A 21,405-nucleotide genomic window follows, 5' to 3' on the forward strand; every position below is an offset into this window, starting at 1 on the left:
ATGCCTACTACATCGGGACCCGGGGATGACATGTTGGTTGTTCGGACTTATTGCATATTTCATTAATACTTCACAAGTTGTAAGAATCCCAGGCCCTTTCCACTTAAAATCCTCACGATTAATGAAACTAAACACGCTAGGTGGAGTGATTGACAACTAGGTTAGAAACTATGCTTTGAGTTCTTCAATGCCTTAGTTGGGCTTTCTCCTTTGGAACGGATAGGAACCTTGGTGGTGGGATAGTACTTATGAAGTCTGTATCAATGATTTAACAATAAACCAAGAAGCCAAAACCAACCTCAGGTGGGAATGGAAATTTGGAATTCCTTAGCCTATGTCAAGTTGAGAACAGCAGTTTAATCAAGCCATTAGGTTGGGATCTATCGGGTTGGTATTCAACCCTGCCTAAGTTTCACCCTATCCCAGAGAGAGAGAGAGAGAGAGTTGGACTGTTGAAATTGTATAATGTCCAGAAAACACAGGAATGAAATTGTATAATGTTCAGAAAACACAGGAATAACAAGTATTGATGCTAATTAATACATGGGGATTGAAGGGGACGGTGGAAATTAGACTGTAGAAACTTTTTAATGTCCAGAAAACACAGGAATAGCAAGTATTGATGCTAATTACGAGTTTAAACAGGGCCATTCTCACTCTCACGTATTTGGCACACATACAAGTTTTGCACAGGTAGAGTACAGTGACGGTACAATAATGTTTCTCATCAACTTTACCCAACTCTCCTTCACTTTCTCCTTTGTTTTTCTCTCCATCCTCGTCAGTCTCACCTTTTCATAGAGTATATAGACTCCACCCTGCCATGAATTGGGATATGCTCCTCATAAAGCACGCCTCACACCGACCTCACAGCCACATTCCACCCACATCCCACCATGTTGTAAGGTTGATGTGAGGCGCACTCTGGGAGAAGCAGATCCAGACTCCCCTGCCATCGTTCCCTCCCAAGTCCCAACATCATGTACTTATCCTTCCAAGTGAGGCTATTACACTCAATCCCAGGGTTCTCCCCAATATCTTCTAAACGTGGTTGGCAACTTTTATCGCCTATCTGCCACCAACCGAGTGTCAATTGACCAGTTTTGAATTGTACCCGTCCAAATTAAAATCAAATTGGAGGAACTGATAAGACATATTAAATTAGACTAATCCAGAGTTAATGGTCCAAAGTATTTATTGACGTCGAGGTAGGATTTTTTCTTAAAGAGGGCCAAAAATTAGTCAACATGGATTGGGGGAGGGTGGGCAAAAACTAGTAAAACATGGGTAGGGGGGCCAAAATATGGGTAATAATTAAATGGGTATTATGGGGATTGTCAAGGCACAATGGCTCCCTCCACCACCCTCTGGCTCGCCCTTGGACCTGGTCCATTGATCAGATTGAACCAATATCTGGTCCATTGATAGAAGACAAAAGTATATGTGTCAATGGATCAGGTTTGGGTTAGAGCCAATTTAAATTAAAACCAATTTAGATAGATTGGACAGTTTAGACATTGAATTGGACTGGTCCAAAATGGTGTATTCGTTGGATTGGATTGGACTTTGTCCATCTGTAATGGACTCATATTGGACTGGATCAGATTAAACCAAATCAAGTTTGATTGACACCCCTACTTGCATGTCACCTCCTTCCTTGACTTCATAGACAAGCTCGTGGTTCATGAAGAAGTGCTTGGCTTGATGGGTTCCATCATTCTTGAGGCTTTTGTGTATTAGTCAAGCACACACCATTTGGTGTCAGAGCCTACCACCATGATCTCAAGTTCGAATCATGGAGAAGTCTAACTGGGAGAAGGGTTACTTAGAGTAGAGTGAAATATGTCATAGAAAAGACTACTTGGAGTACAAGTTGGCTTTAATAGTTCTAGCGCATAAACTATCACGATGAGTGCACAGTTTTCATACTAGTAGCTTTGCAAACAGAGAAAGATTGAAACAGTGAGGGTCTGTAAAACCCAACCCACTAGCTAACTTATCTTTCTTAACAAAATCCCATTTGAACCAGTTGATATTTTATTGGAATTGTCACCATCCCACCAAAATCTTCTCTATAACTCAACCATCTCATTACGAATTTGCTTATGAATTAAGAAGCATGATAAGGTGTATGCAAGAATGATGGTGGTTTAGTTATATTCCTTTTGAGCATGATTAAGATAAAGATCACCTAACAGTTTGTTTTAGTTGCCATCTTGTCAATTAAGCGACATAATAAGTAGGTGTTTGGCATCGGTGATGATGTCACATTGTTTTCTCATAAAAACAGTGTTGGGCATGTGTGAGTTGTAAGCATTGTTTTTTTTTTTTTGGAAGTGGTGCTGCCATATAGTCTATTCTCTGGGAAAACAATACTGATTTTGTTTGGTATCAGTGCTGTAGAACCGTTTTCAACATTGGTCATATTATCCAACGTCCAAAATGATGCCACATCATTGCACCACTGGCAGCAACGATCTGTTTTATGAGAAAACATCAAATTTCACATTGCTTTAAAGCACACTTTTCCGATTTACAAGATGTGGTTTGAAGAAATATTTTTTTATGAAAACGGTACCAAATAAGAGGCCGTTTTCTGAAACACCACTTTTTCTGATATAATAACTACATGACACCACTTTTTCTGATGTGACACCTACATGACCTCATTTTCTCAAAAAAACGACATAGATGCCTAACACCCACTAATTCTCTTTGAGATCTCCCAATGCCAATTGAAAGTCTTAAATCGATAGTGGGGTGATCCACCAATTTCATGTGCAGGGATTAGCAAGCATCCTTTTCAGCTTATAATGGAAACTGATTAAAAAAGGCTTCGGATTTACAAAAGTTCACTTATTGTCTTGAGGCCATTTTACAATTATGGATGTTATTTAGAAGCACATGGTATTCCTTGAGATCTTATCTAATAAATATATAATTATCATATACAAGGAATAAGTGAAATATAATTAGACAATCTCTATTCATTTTGAGTCCGTGTTCTGGACGCGTGAACCTGCGAATAGGAGAAGGACATGTGACCATGCCAACGTTAACGTGCATTTGAGCGTTAACATGGTCTGATTGGTTTAATCGACACGAACTGGTCGCGACACTAGAGATCCTTCCATCAAATCCTCCCCATACATCGAACCCTTCCTCCATTGCGGCGACAAGGAGACCTCCGGCGGCGACAGGTATCATCGTTGCTTTCTCTCCTCTTCTCTTCTTCTCATCTGGTCTCCATCGACGGCGACAGGTATGACCATCTGTGGCAGATGGGAACTCTACCTCGTTCAATGATTTGTCTTTTCCCTCTCTCTCTCTCTCTCTCTCTCTCTCCCTCCCTGCGGTTGACATGGAAGTTACGCAGAGTTCGGGACATAAATCCGTATCCTCAGTGATTCAATCCTGCTTCATCTGCTCATAGAGCCTCAGATCCAGACCCACCCAGAAACCAGGGTCCTTTAAGTTTCAACGAGAAAAAAACAACTGAAAATCCTCCTGTTAAAAACGGGTTTCCTTCCTGATTCCAACTATAGCAACAACAGCAGAACAGTGAGTGTTGCTTTTTCGAATTTCAATCTCTTTCCGATTTTTTATTAATTTCTGATCTTCGCATTTGTTGATCACCGAAAGTTTTGTATCGATCCCATGAGCTCAGCATGTTCTGATTCTCTCTGCAGTTCGAATTCTTCTATCTTTGATTCTGTTGTTCGAAATTTGTGATTTTTTTTTGTTTTTTAATCTCTAGGGTTATTCTCTGAAGAGGTTTTGAATGCTTTATTGCGGGAAGAATCAGTTTTAAATGGGATTTTGAAAATTTCGATTTCTCTCCCTCGGAAAGAGTATTGAACATTGAGTTAACATCGGTGAAATTGTTTGTTTAGAGAGGGAGCCGAATCAGAAAAAATTGAGCAGATAATTACTGAGTTTTTTACAAAGAGCTTACACATAACAATAGAGTCCAAGTCTCCATGCGTTTCCTCATGGAATTACAGTGGAGAGCAGACTCTCTCGTCTCCCCCATCGTCCTCATCTTCGTCTTCGAGTGTCAAGCCTAGAGATAAATGGTTCAACTTAACACTTCGGGTATGTCCATCTGCTTTAGAGAACATTGACCTCTGGCGTCAGAGCAATTAGGAATGAGTCCGTGTTGCCGTCGGAGAAGAGAAGAAGCAGAGAAGAGGAGAGAAAGCAACGCTCATACCTGTCACCGTTGATGAACCACCGGAGGTCTCCTTGTTGCCGCCAGAGGAAGGGTTCGGTGGAAAGATGTAGGTTCCAAGGTAGAACCTAAAATCTACTTTGTAAGGGTCAGTTCTAGGTTTTTAAAACCAGAATCTACCTTGCTAAGATCAATTCTAAGGCCGATGTAGTTTTAAGATCAATTCTAGGTTTGGCTATGGAATATGTTCTTTAAAATTGCACCAACCTTAGAACCAATCTTGACAAGGTAGTTTCTAGTTCCAAAAACCTAGAACTAAATACAAAATACAAATTACTGTTTTAACAAGCTTCATTGTAGTAGAGGCCAATAGAAATTATTGACCGAGTGTATTTTCTTAGGATAGTATGTTGGATTGTCATTCTCCAAGGTGACATAGAGGATGGAGTCACGGAGACTTCATCAGGAATAGATCATTTCCTGACTATCTCCATGGGAAGAAGTAGTATTCTTCTTCAACAGACTACTAGACGACTGCCATTCTCCTAATGTGTTCAAAGCAACCATATGCAAGCAGGGTTTGACCAGCCTATATAGCTCGATGGTTTATAATGAGATTATCTTTGTCTTTATTTGAAAATTTAAAGAATTAATAGGTAAAAGAGACTTTCTACAATTCTGTTAAAGATAACTCCAACAGGGAGGTCTTAGTCCAATTCTAAAAGAGAGGGGAGGTTTCAGTATTTTGGAGAAAAGCTAAGGGAGGTTTAACATTTTTATCGAAAAAATAGGGTAAATTACGAAGACCCCCATACTATGGGGTTAGTGAAAATTACCCCTGAACTTTCACTTTGCAACATGTATTCCCCTGGCCATTAAATCAGATGACAAAATGCAATAAATTACCAATTGAAACCAGCTAAGCAACAAGAATCATTTCACCAACATGGAATTAGCCCTTTTCTCTTAAACCCTAGCCATTAGATTCGCCCTTTACTCTTAAACCCTAGCTATTAGATTCGCCCTTTTCTCTTAAGCCCTAATTGACCCAAAATACCTCCATTTTCTCCAATTGAAACCAACTAAGCAACAAGAATCGTTTCACTAACATAGAAAAACAAGTTTCTTTAGTCTCCGTTTAGGAAGAGTGCAAATGTCAGTTCAATTCATATATCACTTTGGTTCATTTTTACTATTGCTTGGTAAGAATGTATTTATGTATTGAAAGTGACAGTTTTTACAAATTTCAAGGCATGTTTGCATACAAAATGAGAGAAAAGTTTGCATCCAAAAAATGGATGCAAACTTTGCACTCAAAATTGGTCAATATAAGAAAAAAGGTAGATTCCAATCTAGGAATTTGTGTTTGCACCCATCACAACTAAAAATAGTTTGGCAAGAAAATAAATTTATCAATGCAAAACTAAAATAACTTTGCATTTGCATGGAGCGGAATGCACTTTACATATTTGTATTTGCACTATTCTCAAACAAGGCCTTAAATTCTTGTTTCATTGCACTAACATTATTGTCTCTTCATCTTAAAATATAAAAATTATCCACTCATTTTTCTAATAAATCATGAAAAAACAAACGAAACATTAAATTTATATCTATGAAAAAGAAACCTCTACCATTTAGGTTGAATCCAGCCAGAAATCTGCAAAGATCTATTGGAGCAACCAAGAGGACTTCAGTAGTATACTTACAAAACTAATTGAGTCATAAGTTGTTCAAATAAATATGAAATGGGTAGTTTGGATATTTAAAAAATTAAACAGCTAAATGAGAATCTTTTTGGAAGTTAATTGATGAAACTCTAATGGAAGGGGGTATTTGTCGCAAGGTGAAAGTACAAGGGGGTCTTTGTTGTAAATGAAAGTTCAGGGGGTTGTCACTAATTCCATAGTATGAGGGGTCTTTTTAATTTACCCAAAATAATAATATGTTGCCTTTTTATTTTTTTCCTCTTTCAAAGCTTTGACCTTGGATAACAATACATTCCACATTTCAAATCCATATAGTCATTCAATCTCAAAGAAATAAAACATGATAAACAAACAATCTAAATAATATCACATAACCATTACTAATCCACAGCCCAACTTCACACACAATCCATAGATTAGTTAAATGCACTCTCAATGCAAATAGAATACCGTCTACAAATAACCCAAACAATACAATATAATTAATACATAATTCATCATTTAAATCCATACACTAAGTTTAAATTAAAACTAGGCCAATTCCACTAAGGCCGATCAAAGTATGTTCTTTGGGTTGATTCAGATACGATAAACATTGAATCCTTGAAATTGACTTAGGTAGTGGGGATAAATTCTAAGAATTTTAAACCAAACCTTACCTAAGAATCGATTAACCAAGCTGGTTTGAATTCGGTTTTAATTGATTTCAGGTAGAATCAACACATTTGCTCACCCCGAGGTGTAACGTATGATGCCGTTGGATGGTGGGAGATTGAAGTAGACCTGTATGAGGTGGAGGATGAAGCCGAATGGGAGCCAGAGGAAGGTGAGGAGGGCATTGCGTGGGGTAGGGCGTAGTAAAAGGCAGCCAGAGTGGATGATGATGGGGCTCCTCAAACACTCTTGCGGGACTTGGGTGGCTGATGGATCAGGTGGCACCATATATCCCTCCTGCATGGTGTTTCATTGAAGAAATCAAACTTAGTAACAATTCAAGAAACAACGGCCAAGTTGGGCCGGGCTTAGCATCTATGGTAACAGGTTATAGCCTAGGCCTAGATCATGGGCCTAAAATATAAGTCCAAGCATGGGTTTGTATGGGCCTAGGTTGGGTCAGGCCTAGGGGTGGTCACAAGTTGAGCTTCTCACAAGTTATTCAACCTCGGTTTGACTCGGTTTAAATCGAGCTTCAAACTGAGTTCGAACCAAGTGAAGTTAGTCACGTGAGGCTCGCAAGATTAATTGAGCCTAGTATAATAAATAATGTTTATTTATTTATTATACTATATATAATAAATAATTTTTATTTTTATGTATAACAGTAAATAATTTTTATAATTCTTATTTTTTGTATGTAAAATAAAAACATTTTTATATGTATAATAATAAATAATTTTTATAATTCTTAATTTTTTGTATGTAAAATAAAAAATATTCTTATATGTATAATTTTTATTATTTCTTTTAAACTTGGCTTGCAGTCGAGCTCGAGTTCAAGCCTAGCACAATTTTAGCGAGCTGAGGTCAAATAGCCAAGTATTCTACTCGGTTCGGCTCAAATCCACCCCTAGTCAAGCCTATGGCATTTAATTTTAAAAATTTAACTATTTAAAAAAAATTAAACTAAACAATGTATAACACATTAAAAAAATATTAAAGAAACCCAGGAAGTTAGGATGGATTTGGTAAGCTTTGAGCTTATGGCACTAAAAATAAGGCATGAACCTCATTTAATTCCTAGACTTGGCTTGTCTTGGCTTGCCCTTCCTTTTATAGATGAAGGTATAAATTCATTCCCTTTCCCAAGCATTGTGGGACTTGGAGTAACATTCAATGGTGACGATCGAATTCGAATGGGCTCCCACACAACATGCCCCAAAGCATATCCCTGCTATGTATTGGGAACATCTCCCCATGACAAGTACAGGAAATGTTCCCAATGCAAAGAGTGATGTGTTGTGGGGTGTGCTCTACAATTTTAACTCGTGAATATCAACTATTGAGTATTGTTCCTAGCAATATTTTTAAAATGGGAATTAGTCACTTGATTGGTTCTGTTTCACCTAAAAAATGTTTTCAGGCCAAAAACAGTTGATTTGGTCAACAAACCTTTTGGCTATTTTTTGCTTTTTGTGTTTTTGTTTTTTTTTGTTTTTATTTATTTTTGTCAAAATGGGCTATCCATTTGACCCATGAACTAGTTTCTATAACGGTTCTCTGTCCGGTCCGGTTTTAAAAACTTTGGTTGCAAATCTCACATTATTTGAGAAAAGAAATGGAGGCCATGCCCATAAGGACAACCTACTTAAAGTAACCCTAGATTTGTGAAATGGACTAAGTATTTCTCTCGTTTCAATAATCCCTTAAAAAGTGAGATTATAGGGCACGCTCCACATGTACATCTAGACGTGCATTGGGAACATCTTCCATACTTATCATTGGAAGATGTTAGCAATATATACTGTAGGGGATTGTGGGGTGCGCCTTGTGGGGCACCGATGCAACCTCTTAAAAAGTATCCTCGGTTTACCATCATCCAATACCGATGAAAGATAAAAGTAGGAATGAACCGTCTCTAATGATTCCCAATATGAGAGAAGACATGGCTTTGTCAATCTTCATGGCATTTCGATTGCTAGAGATTAAGATGGTCCATGAGATAGCATCTTTCGATGCATTTCCATGTTGCTATGAGAGAAGACATGGCTGCCAGTACTGTTCAATCCTCACATGATGCCTCCACCATCACTGCCATATTTCGGTGGTTGTGATTCATCTTTTTTCTCTCTGCCTTCAATGAACTTTGCTCGACAGTTGCTCTCCTCTCCTCTATCAATCTCCTCTTCTTATTCCTCTTTACCTTCAACATCTAGAAACTCTATTCAAGATTTAACTATGGTGGCTAAGCCGATGCTTCCACTACCAAACCACTAATCAGAAACAACAGAATTCATCCGATATTAACTCTTTGGTTCGACCTCCTTCTCACTCTAACAGCTCTTACAGGCATTTGCTATATAATCCAAGGCATTTTACACTCTTACCCTTTAGAGGTACTTAAGGGATTATTGAAACCAAAAGGGAATACTTAATAAATTTCACAAAATCTAATGGTACTTTAAGCATTTTATCCAAAATATTATATAATATTGATATCATATATAACATTAATTATATACAATTTATTATATTATATGTAAGTTTAACTCTATTAAACTAACCTTATAATGAAAGTAAAATTTTGAAAATGCCTATGTTCTGACTTTTTTCTCATCATCTTTCTTCTATCTTTCCACTTTGATGCAAACCAGCGGTGACAAGGTTCGTTCAACCTCGTTCGCTGCGTTCGAATTCCAAAGATAGAAGAAAGATGAACACTGAAAAAAATAAAAAGCCAGAACATAGCATATATTATTGCCACGTGTCATACTTTATATATTTGTATTATTTTGTTTTTTGAATAACGAAAAGCCAAAAACAAATACCGTGCAAAGTTCCATGAAATCGTGGTCAGACTCGCGATCTCCGATCCCTAAATCGGGCAAATTGTCATCAAATTCCTTGAGGATGGCCGATCTTTTCAAAGGCCCTACTAATACCCCTGGGTTCTTCACAAAACCAGTAGATCTCCCCGTTCTCGGGTTGACCTCGATCTCCGTTCCCAACACCTTGTCCCCGCCGAGGAAATCTTTGACGAACGGCTCCACCATCACCGTCGGGTTGGCCGTCACTACAATCTTGTTCCGGCAGTTGCTAAACAGGTTCCAGCTCTCTGATCTCACATCCGCGGCGTAGAATCTTGGCAGCACCGCTCGGGATGCAAGCTCAATCTCTCGGATCTTCAAACCCGCAAACGATATGAAGATGAGGAGCTGAATGCCAAGAGACTCAGAAACGAATTTGTAGGCAACGAGGATGACAGGAGAGGCGAGAAGGAGAGCCAGGCCGCGTAAAAAGCTGCCGGCTTCGATGGCTATCAGCATGAAGTAAGGAAAGGAACTTCGGGAGATGAGGAGAGTGCCGTCGAGATCGGCGGCGATCGTTTGGCTGTCTCGGCCAGACACGTTGCAGTGTGAGATCGGTGGAAAGTAGCGGGATCGAGCAGACATTTTTTGGTGGTTCTTGTGGGGAGAATTCTTCTAACTTTCTTAAACTACTCTTGTAATTTATTTAAGTAATTTACTAAGTATATTTTAATGCTTCTTACTATTTTTGCAATTGATTACTTTTGCCCTTATGGTTGGCATCCGTTAATATTTTATCAAAATTTTTATGTATGTGACATATAATTTTTTATACTCAATTTTACCCCTTGCCTTCTTCCTGAGTTTTGACTCAGTCCTAAACTAGTAGTAGTGATAATTTTTTGTGGGGGAGAATTCTTCTAAATTTCTTAAACTACTCTTGTAATTTAGGTAATTGACTAAGTATATTTTTAATCTTTGATTATTTTTACAATTAACTACTTTTGCCCTTATGGTTGGCATCCATTAATATTTTATCAAAATTTGTATGTATGTGACATATAATTTTTTATACCCAATTTTATTCCTTGCCTTCTTCCTTTCAGCAGCGGTAAATCATGTTTTGACTCGATCTTTAACTAGTAGTAGTGATAATTTTTGTGGGGAGAACTCTTCTAAATTTCTTAAACTACTCTTGTAATTTAGGTAATTGATTAAGTATATTTTTAATCTTTGATTATTTTTTAATGCTTCTTACTATTTTTACAATTGACTACTTTTGCTTTTATGGTTGGCATCCGTTAATATTTTATCAAAATTTGTATGTATGTGACATAATTTTTTATACCCAATTTTATCCCTTGCCTTCTTCCTTTAAGCAGCGGCAAATCATGTTTTGACTCGGTCCTTAACTAGTAGTAGTGATAATTTTTGTGGGGAGAACTCTTCTAAATTTCTTAAACTACTCTTGTAATTTAGGTAATTGACTAAGTATATTTTTAATCTTTGATTATTTTTTAATGCTTCTTACTATTTTTACAATTGACTACTTTTGCCTTTATGGTTGGCATCCCTTAATATTTTATCAAAATTTGTATGTATGTGACATATAATTTTTTATACCCAATTTTATCCCTTGCCTTCTTCCTTTCGGCAGCGGCAAATCATGTTTTGACTCGGTCCTTAACTAGTAGTAGTGATAATTTTTGTGGGGAGAACTCTTCTAAATTTCTTAAACTACTCTTGTAATTTAGGTAATTGACTAAGTATATTTTTAATCTTTGATTATTTTTTAATGCTTCTTACTATTTTTACAATTGACTACTTTTGCCTTTATGGTTGGCATCCCTTAATATTTTATCAAAATTTGTATGTATGTGACTTATAATTTTTTATACCCAATTTTATCCCTTGCCTTCTTCCTTTCAGTAGCGGCAGATCATGTTTTGACTCGGTCCTTAACTAGTAGTAGTGATAATTTTTATGGGGAGAACTCTTCTAAATTTCTTAAACTACTCTTGTAATTTAGGTAATTGACTAAGTATATTTTTAATCTTTGATTATTTTTTAATGCTTCTTACTATTTTTACAATTGACTACTTTTGCCTTTATGGTTGGCATCCGTTAATATTTTATCAAAATTTGTATGTATGTGACATATAATTTTTTATACCCAATTTTATCCCTTCCCTTCTTCCTTTCAGTAGTGGCAAATCATGTTTTGACTCGGTCCTTAACTAGTAGAAGTGATAATTTTTGTGGGGAGAACTCTTCTAAATTTCTTAAACTACTCTTGTAATTTAGCTAATTGACTAAGTATATTTTTAATCTTTGATTATTTTTTAATGCTTCTTACTAGTTTTACAATTGACTACTTTTGCCTTTATGGTTGGCATCCGTTAATATTTTATCAAAATTTGTATGTATGTGACATATAATTTTTTATACCCAATTTTATCCCTTGCCTTCTTCCTTTCGGCAATAGCAAATCATGTTTTGACTCGGTCCTTAACTAGTAGTAGTGATAATTTTTGTGGGGGGAATTCTTCTAAATTTCTTAAACTACTCTTGTAATTTAGGTAATTGATTAAGTATATTTTTAATCTTTGATTATTTTTTAATGCTTCTTACTATTTTTACAATTGACTACTTTTGCTTTTATGGTTGGCATCCGTTAATATTTTATCAAAATTTGTATGTATGTGACATATAATTTTTTATACCCAATTTTATCCCTTGCCTTCTTCCTTTCGGCAGCGGCAAATCATGTTTTGACTCGGTCCTTAACTAGTAGTAGTGATAATTTTTGTGGGGAGAACTCTTCTAAATTTCTTAAACTACTCTTGTAATTTAGGTAATTGACTAAGTATATTTTTAATCTTTGATTATTTTTTAATGCTTCTTACTATTTTTACAATTGACTACTTTTGCCTTTATGGTTGGCATCCCTTAATATTTTATCAAAATTTGTATGTATGTGACATATAATTTTTTATACCCAATTTTATCCCTTGCCTTCTTCCTTTCAGCAGCGGCAGATCATGTTTTGACTCGGTCCTTAACTAGTAGTAGTGATAATTTTTATGGGGAGAACTCTTCTAAATTTCTTAAACTACTCTTGTAATTTAGGTAATTGACTAAGTATATTTTTAATCTTTGATTATTTTTTGATGCTTCTTACTATTTTTACAATTGACTACTTTTGCCCTTATGGTTGGCATCCGTTAATATTTTATAAAAATTTGTATGTATGTGACATATAATTTTTTATACCCAATTTTACCCCTTGCCTTCTTCCTTTCAGTAGCGGCAAATCATGTTTTGACTCGGTCCTTAACTAGTAGTAGTGATAATTTTTGTGGGGAGAACTCTTCTAAATTTCTTAAACTACTCTTGTAATTTAGGTAATTGACTAAGTATATTTTTAATCTTTGATTATTTTTTAATGCTTCTTACTATTTATACAATTGACTACCTTTGCCCTTATGGTTGGCATCCGTTAATATTTTATCAAAATTTGTATGTATGTGACATATAATTTTTTATACCCAATTTTATCCCTTGCCTTCTTCCTTTCAGCAGCGGCAAATCATGTTGTGACTCGGTCCTTAACTAGTAGTAGTGATAATTTTTGTGGGGAGAACTCTTCTAAATTTCTTAAACTACTCTTGTAATTTAGGTAATTGACTAAGTATATTTTTAATCTTTGATTATTTTTTAATGCTTCTTACTATTTTTACAATTGACTACTTTTGCCCTTATGGTTGGCATCATCCGTTAATATTTTATAAAAATTTGTATGTATGTGACATATAATTTTTTATACCCAATTTTACCCCTTGCCTTCTTCCTTTCAGTAGCGGCAAATCATGTTTTGACTCGGTCCTTAACTAGTAGTAGTGATAATTTTTGTGGGGAGAACTCTTCTAAATTTCTTAAACTTCTCTTGTAATTTAGGTAATTGACTAAGTATATTTTTAATCTTTGATTATTTTTTAATGCTTCTTACCATTTATACAATTGACTACTTTTGCCCTTATGGTTGGCATCCGTTAATATTTTATCAAAATTTGTATGTATGTGACATATAATTTTTTATACCCAATTTTATCCCTTGCCTTCTTCCTTTCAGCAGCGGCAAATCATGTTTTGACTCGGTCCTTAACTAGTAGTAGTGATAATTTTTATGGGGAGAACTCTTCTAAATTTCTTAAACTACTCTTGTAATTTAGCTAATTGAGTAAGTATATTTTTAATCTTTGATTATTTTTTAATGCTTCTTACTATTTATACAATTGACTACTTTTGCCCTTATGGTTGGCATCCGTTAATATTTTATCAAAATTTGTATATATGTGACATATAATTTTTTATACCCAATTTTACCCCTTGCCTTCTTCCTTTCAGCAGTAGCAAATCATGTTTTGACTCGGTCCTTAACTAGTAATAGTGATAATTTTTGTTGGGGAGAACTCTTCTAAATTTCTTAAACTATTCTTGTAATTTAGGTAATTGACTAAGTATATTTTTAATCTTTGATTATTTTTTAATGCTTCTTACTATTTTTACAATTGACTACTTTTGCCCTTATGGTTGGCATCCGTTAATATTTTATCAAAATTTTTATGTATGTGACATATAATTTTTTTATACCCAATTTTACCCCTTGCCTTCTTCCTTTCAACAGCGGCAAATCATGTTTTGACTCGGTCCTTAATTAGTAGTAGTGATATCCTTCTCCACCTCTAGCCCCTCCTTCCCTCCCTCTTTCCTTCCCTCTCTCTGCCTCGTTTAATGACTGCCACTATAGCAGCGGATCCCTCCACCTCCGACCTCTCTCCCTTTTCTTCCCCTTCGTTCTCTCTCCCTCATTTCATCATCGCAGTTGCAACAACGACCCCCTCCACCTCAGACCTCTCTCCTTTTTCTTTCCCTTAGTTTTCTCTCACTCTGTCCCATGTTTCATCAACGTCGCTGCTCATAAAGCATAGAGGAGTTGCCTTTAGGAAGTTTCTTTCACAGAAAAGGCTAAAACTTTTATTTTCTTTTTCACAGACGAGTAGGGTGCATTTCTCCCAATTCTTTGTTTCTTCTCTTTGACATGGAGAAAGAAGCTTCAACATCCTTTTCTTAAGAAATAAGTTAAAGAAAAAAAGCTGTCACAATGAACACCCTTAACTCCAATTCCCTTCATGACATCTAATATGTTTGTAAAAAGAAGTCTGCTTCCTTTGAACGAGAAGTTGCTTCCTTTGAAAATGTTGCTTTTTAGATGCCACCCTTGTTAGGTGTTGCATCTGAAATAGGGTTTGAAAACTTTTTTCAGATATGAAAATTTTAGACTAAGGCCAGTCACTTAACGCGTTCAGACATGGCCAAAAGTCAAAACTACCCCTCCCTATTCTCTCTCTCTCTCTCTCTCTCTCCGCCCTGTCTTCCCGCCACCGCCGCTGCAAGTCTTGGTTCTTTTTTATGGCCTTAAAGAATAGAAGACACCACCCAACATAAACCGGTTCAGGGCGGCTATCCGTCCTGTTAACCTTTGAAATTCTTTAATCAACCTCGGGGGCTGCATATCTAGGATGACCTAGATTTTATTTGGATTGGCTTCGACACCACATCAGTTCACTATATACCTGAGGAACTTGCTTGACGTGACCCCAAAGATGTACTTGTTCGGGTTGAGCTTTATGTTGTACTTTCTTAAAAAGTCAAAATCGCAATCTTGGTCAGAAATTATGGAGTTTGAAAATCGGGTTTTCACAACCATATCATCAAATCATGCTTCTATTTTATGTCCAATTCAATAAGAAAAAAATTTTGTTTACAAGGTGCTGGTAGGTCACTCCAGCATTTTTTAAACCAAAGGGCATAACTTATAACAGTACAAGCCCATTTCAGTTACAAAAGTAGTTTTTTTCTTCATTAGTTGGGTCCATCTAGATTTGGTTGTAGCCGAAGTATGCATCGATCAAACTCAACAACTCAAACTCCGATGACACGTTTATCGAGTTGTCAATCCTAGGGAGTGGGAAGTTGTCCTTTGGGCAGACTCGGTTGAGGTCGGTGTAGTCGACACACATCTGCCACTTACCATAGGCTTTCTTCATGAGCATTGGGTTGGCAATCCAGCTCGGGTATTAGACCTCTCTAACAAAGTCTGTTGTGAGGAACTTCTCGACCTCCTCATCGACTATCCTCCACTACTCCTGGGTGAGGTTCCTCTTCCTCTGTCAGACTAGTCTGAATAAAGGGTCAACATTTAGCTATGAGTTATGATAGAGAGGTTTATGCCAGACATTTTTGCATAAAGGGTCAACATTCCTCGGTTTGTTGTAGGTCCTTCCTCTCGATCTCCATCCGTTTGAATGCATCCAAGAAGATAACATCAATCGATCTTCTAGAGTCAACCAGAATTCGTTGTACCTCGAAGACTTTTATGACTAGCTTGACTACAAGGGTGTTGTCGTGCGAATATTGGATCCCGTGAGCGTCATCTTGAGTGAAGTCAATCACTTCCTCCACACGAGGGCACTTTGGTGGGTTTTGAACTAAGTTCTTTCCCGTTGAAGTGCTGCATCCTGCCACTATGAACCCTCCCGTGATCATGTTGAACACAACGGATGGGCCGCTCTGCTAGTGGTGGGTCTCGAGGAGGCTGGTCTCTATTCTAGTCCTTGCTTGATTGTGGCACTTCTCTTAACTGGTTGGCAGGTCGGCTTTGGTCCTCCTTCTTAATGAATTGCTTTAGGTAACCTCGACGAATCAACTCCTTGGTGTGTTTGGAAGCGCGTCGTTAAACACTCCAGAACACCAGTTTAAACATTTATAATTTTTTCCGTTTCTCAAACAACTACTAACGTAGTAAATGGTGAGAACGGGTCGTATCCACAAGGAAGCGAGGAAAAAATTAATATTTTCTTAGATCCGGACAAGATAACACAAAGCGGAGTTGTAGAAATATAAAATTAATTAATTAAAAAAAATGGAATTCATTAAAACCAAATTTGAACAGTATTGAGAATAGCAAGTGCATACAAATAAATAACAGAAACAAATAAATAAAAGAAACAAAATAAAAATGTTTGAGAATCCTTTCAAAGGTAGTAGTTTCCGGATCTCTCCTTCCACCCTCGAACTTCTCGAGCTAGGCCTTCCGTCTTACCTGGCCAAATTTCAGATCTGTAGAAGAGAATTAAAACACAAATTAAATTTAATAAAAGTAAATTTGCATGAAGGAAAAATAAACTGAAATTAAAGAACAGAAAGTAATTCTATAACTGAAGAAAATATGGTTGGGATTCAAATCCAAAGGTGGCAGTAGTGGTGTTGGCGAACTGCAAGTAGGAACCCCTCCTCTTGCCTGGGCGTCCTCCTCTTCCTCTACCCTTGAACTTCTCAAGATCAACCTTCCTTCTTACCTAGGGGTAGAATCCAACCCTTTCTTAAGAGCTCTTGGGCCCTTTTTATAGAGAAGAGTGGACACAAGTGAGATTAGAGAGAAAGAGGGGGGCGACAGTTGGGTTTTAGCAAAAATATGGGTGCCCTAGGGTTTAGAATGAAGGGTTAGGATGGTTCTAGGGTGATCCTAAGGCTGAGAAGAAAAGGAGAAGGCACCCAATATTATGTAAGGCTGAGATTTAATGGCTAAAGGCTGAATGGTGAAGATTAGAAGTTGGGTGGCTTCTAGGGTTAGAATGCTAAAAAGAGAGTGCCCTAGAATGGATGGTGGAGATTAGAAGGGATGGAAGGTGAGGATTTAGCAGTTAGGGGTCGCTAGGATTTGTTAAGAGTGAAAAGAATGGGTTAAAGGGCGCCCTAGGGTTTGCTAAGTCATGGGGAGCATGCTAATATAGTAGGATGGGTGCCAAACTGGGTTTAGCAGCTAGGAGGTGCCCTCCTACTTTCAGTTTTTCACAAAAACACCTCCTCTCTCAGCTGGACTTCACACTAGCTTCCCAAAATTTGCATTTCAGCCATGAAAACTTCTCAGTTTTCCCCAGAATTTGCACAGAGACCCTCAGAGGCCACAACATTGCATTTAACTGGGAAAATGACACATCTTGACTATTCTAAGGCCAAAAATACCCCTGAATTGATGCCCTTAAGGCATCAAAATGCAGAGTTATCACTCCTCGATCTTGTCCTTTAGATTATGATAGTTCTCCAGATCATGGCCAATATCCTGATGGAAGTGGCAATACTTATTTGGGTTCCTGTTGGTTGGGTCTCCTCTCATCCTAGGTGGTCACTTGACGTACTCAACCGTCTTTATTTGCATCAGAATTGCTCCCCTCTTCGTGTTAAGTGTTGTGTAGTTGCGGTTCTGAACAAGAGGGGTGTGAGAACGCCGACCATTGGACCTGCTGCCTTTGTACAGGTACCTGCTCATTCTTTGTGGCAACCTTCTGCACCGATTATGTGGGAACCTGCTTCGTCTTGGGGACTTGCTCTTCCACTGCTATTTGCTACTTTTGGATTCATCCTCCAATCTCTTTCGCTTGTCGCTCAGTTTTAATCGAGACCCGAGCACTTCTTCGGCCTTTGTGAACTTGGTGGTCTGGTTAAGGAACTCCTCCATAGAGGCCGGAGGGTTCAATTCAACCTCCCAGTACAAGTTAGGATGTCGGACACCATTGACTGCCACGATGAGCTGTACGGTTGGGTCAAGGTTTAGGATTTGAAGTCGCTCTAGGTTGAACCTTTTGATGTAGTCCTAGAGCTTCTCATCGGGTCATTGGACAATGTTCAATAAGTAGGTCATCGACTTCTAGCACTGCTTGCTTGTCGTGAAGAGGTTGACGAATTGACTCCAACTCTTAAAGGAGCCCACGACTTGCCCTAGAAGGTGGTCAGGAGGCCATGCAAGGGCTCATGTTGTTTGCCCCGTATAGCTGCATCAGAGCCTGGAAGCTATCGAGGTGGTAGACAAAGTCGGTTGTCCCATTGTACGATTCTAGGCTAGGGGCCTTGAAGTCATTTGGTTGTGAGGCCATGAAGATCTCAATAGCCAATGATGAAGTTTGGGACACCGGTTGTGCTGACGAGGTGGCTTCTTTGTGTTCTTTCTTTTTCGCATCTTCATTGTCATTTGGGGCAAGGAGACTTCTTCCAAGGGCGTGGTGTGTGCTTCTACAACGCTTTTTCCGTGACCCCTTGGTCGAGCTAGTGGCTTCAGTCCCAATCAGCGTTGTGGCACAAATCAATTCCTCGACTGGGACCTGGTTATGGTTGTCGAGGCAATGAGGTGGGCTTGATATTGGGTTTTGATTATGGTTGTCAGGCTGCTGGTTCTGGTTCTGCCTAGCGGCTTGATCTCACTGGTGTTGTTGCTATTGCTATTGTTGTTGTTGCTATTGCATCCCTACTAATGCCGCAAAATGACCTTCCCACGTTCTCATTTGTAGGTCAATCCTGTGAATGAACTACACTTGCTCATTGAACTGGCAACCGTCAACTCTAGTGGAAAGCACGGAGGGCTCGACCGACGGAAGAAGCGTATTCACAATGGGTAGAGGGAGGTTAGGGTTCTGCATAACAGGGACGCCAGGTAAGGTGCGGGGCACGGTGAATTGCCTGATAGTAATAAAGGGGACCTCAATATGCATGGTATTCTGTTCCTACTCCCCTATGATTGCTCCTTTAGCATGTACGTTGTTGTTGACGTTGATGACGGGGGTGTTGCTGGAAGATGCCATTAGGCTTCTAAAGCTATAGAAAGGTGAGAACATGGCTTTGTGTAGCATTTACAACTTGGATGATGGGCTGGTGAAGTTGACGTCGACGTCGAATGGTCGCAATCGGCAATGTTATTACCTGAACTTTCGAATGGTCACGATCGGCGACGTTGATTGCCATTGTAACTTCTTCGTCTTGAATGATCTTCTCGAAAGTTATTTCCTGAACTTTTGAATGGTTGTGATCGGCGACGCTGATGTCATTGTCATTGCCGCCTTTGGCATGGTCGTGATCTTCTAACTTTGATGATGATGATCTCACAGACATGGTCGTGCTCTGACGTCGTTGCCACCTTACGGGAGGAGGGAGATTATAACTCGAGTTTTCTCGAGTTTTCCCACTGGGGCCGCACTGTTTTGGTGTGACCCTAAATCTACAATTTTGGAATATTCCCTTTTTCTCATCCTCATCCCACGAACAAAACGGAGCCCAATGAGAAAGTCAGATTTCTCACCAAAGAAAATTATATTTTTTTTCCCTTTTCCAACGACGATTAAAGGTATTTTTGAGTTGGCTAGATTTTAAAAGAGAATGGCAAGAAAAAGAAAATAGAAAATATTTAATGGAATATTTTGGTAACTTAACACCTTCTCTCATCTGACTTAACGGGCGAGGGGGTCTTTGTTTACGACCAAAATTCAGGGTGATGGTGCGTGACCTGGTCACTCCTAGCTGGAAGGGGCTGCACTCCAAGTTGGCGACGGACGAGATACTTGAGGAGGAGAAGACGGTGAAGGATCCCGGGGGGACTTGCCCGGCGGGAACACTCCGATGCTTAAGTTAGTAACAGGAAGAGAGTTGTAGAGCAAGAAATGAGAGAACTAGAGTGCAGATCACGCAAGTTGCAATACCTTCTCTCTTTGGGGGTCGGAGCTCTTATATAGCGGTGTCCTGTCAAATTAGGCATAACTGCCTCTGATTCTTTGTCGTAGGCATTGCTTGCCAGGGCTGTGCAGGTAACTATTGCAGAGTACGACCCTGCCAGGTGTGGGACACTTGTCAAGGTTGGCAGGCACGACACCGCCTGGAGAGAGACGTGGGTGTAGTCTCCGGATTTGGTAGGTACGGTTGTCAGACAGGAGATCTTCCTGTGATACGTCGAGTTGTTCTTCCGCGAGCTGCCTTGTACCAAGCTACCTTGTGTCGAGCTGCAAGTGCCATATCGAGGTGCTTCTACCCGAGATGGCCAGCTTAGGTTTGGGTGGAGTAAATTTATTCTAACTTAGGTGCCGAGCTGTCATCTAGTGCGCTTCCTTGGAAGAATCTTAGCTCGGGGTAATCAGAGTGTCATTTGGTGCCGAGCTGCTACGCTGGATCTTGGCGGACTGGTCGCGCTGAGTTGTCACTTATGTTTAGTCACGTACACGTGTCCTCTTATGATGAGGTTGGGTCAAATCAACCTCCATCAATTGCCCCCACTCCCCGAGCCAGGGGTCCCGACCTAGTGTGGGGAGTTCACGACGTGACGGGTGGGTTTGGCCCGAAGTCTAGGCCGCTTCATCAGAGTTCGCCGGCCGGACCAATTCGCTGCTTGGCTCAATCAAGGGTAACCCGGGTCATGTACAGTTTACGCGCGGACGTCACGTGATTTATAGACTTCGCGGACGTCAAAAAATGCACTAAACTAATTTCACCTCAGGGGTCGCGCAACCGGTTTTTTTGAGAGCCATTAGATTGTCTTGATCTCAACCGTTGAATCTCGGGCATATCGGCTATAAAGACGGGGGGACCCCCGCCATTTTCTCCGCCACAAGTTCACTAACGCTCGTCTTGGGGTCACAGTTAAGCTCTTTAGCTCGGGTTTTCCAGTCTGCCATTCTTTCTAGTTCAGTCGTTTTCCCTTGGTGAGTCTCCTTAGTCTCTCCTTTTCAGTTCGTAGTTCGCTTCTCTTTTAGCTCATTTTTAGCTCGTAGCTATGTGAAACCATAGCTTCGATAGTCTCTTAGATGAACTCGAGGTGGGTGCCCCGACTCAAGTAGGTGCCTCTGAGGCACAGTCAGTCTACGAGGTGTGGGAGGCCTCGGATAACCCGACGTCCACCTCTCATCGATGTCGGATACCAAACAAGTTCGACCCTTCTACTATGACCGTAGATAGACTTAGGGCCCTAATAGCTCGGTATAACCTTCCTAGGGAGTATACCTACCACCTTCCTGCGTGCGACTTCCCTTGGGAACACGGTCGCGATGAGATCGTGATTTTCGGGGAACAGCTCGTGGTCGGACTCCGCCTTCCACTGCACCCCCTAATTATCGAAGTGTTAAATCACTTCGACATTACTATAGACCAGCTCCACCTGAACTCCATTCGGAACTTGGTCGAT

At 39.1% G+C, this 21,405-nt stretch overlaps 1 protein-coding gene and 1 long non-coding RNA gene across 2 annotated transcripts; one reads left to right on the forward strand and one right to left on the reverse strand.

The window, feature by feature from the left end:
- The first annotated feature begins 2,867 nt into the window (after positions 1 to 2,867).
- LOC148804244 (uncharacterized) lies at positions 2,868 to 6,539 on the forward strand. The gene is made up of 2 exons (XR_016080769.1): positions 2,868 to 3,561; positions 3,758 to 6,539. It is a non-coding gene; the product is annotated as an uncharacterized LOC148804244 (long non-coding RNA).
- On the reverse strand, positions 6,265 to 10,966 carry LOC104596036 (putative glycerol-3-phosphate acyltransferase 8). Its single transcript, XM_010257023.3, has 2 exons — positions 9,366 to 10,966; positions 6,265 to 6,831 (listed from the first exon to the last, which is right to left on the reverse strand). Exons 1-2 carry the CDS (start codon positions 9,987 to 9,989, stop codon positions 6,610 to 6,612), a joined length of 846 nt encoding a protein of 281 aa, XP_010255325.1. The 5' UTR covers positions 9,990 to 10,966; the 3' UTR covers positions 6,265 to 6,609.
- Between the last annotated feature and the right edge of the window lie 10,439 nt (positions 10,967 to 21,405).

Source organism: Nelumbo nucifera, chromosome 1 (assembly GCF_055504915.1).
Source record: "Nelumbo nucifera cultivar China Antique chromosome 1, China Antique-T2T, whole genome shotgun sequence".
NCBI lineage: Eukaryota > Viridiplantae > Streptophyta > Magnoliopsida > Proteales > Nelumbonaceae > Nelumbo > Nelumbo nucifera.

Coding starts and splice junctions, on each gene's coding strand:
- LOC104596036 (XM_010257023.3), bottom strand. CDS start 9,989: ATGTCTGCTCGATCCCGCTACTTTCCACCGATCTCACACTGCAACGTG. Junction 6,832..9,365: donor ATTTCATGGAACTTTGCACG/GTATTTGTTTTT, acceptor AACACCATGCAG/GAGGGATATATGGTGCCACC.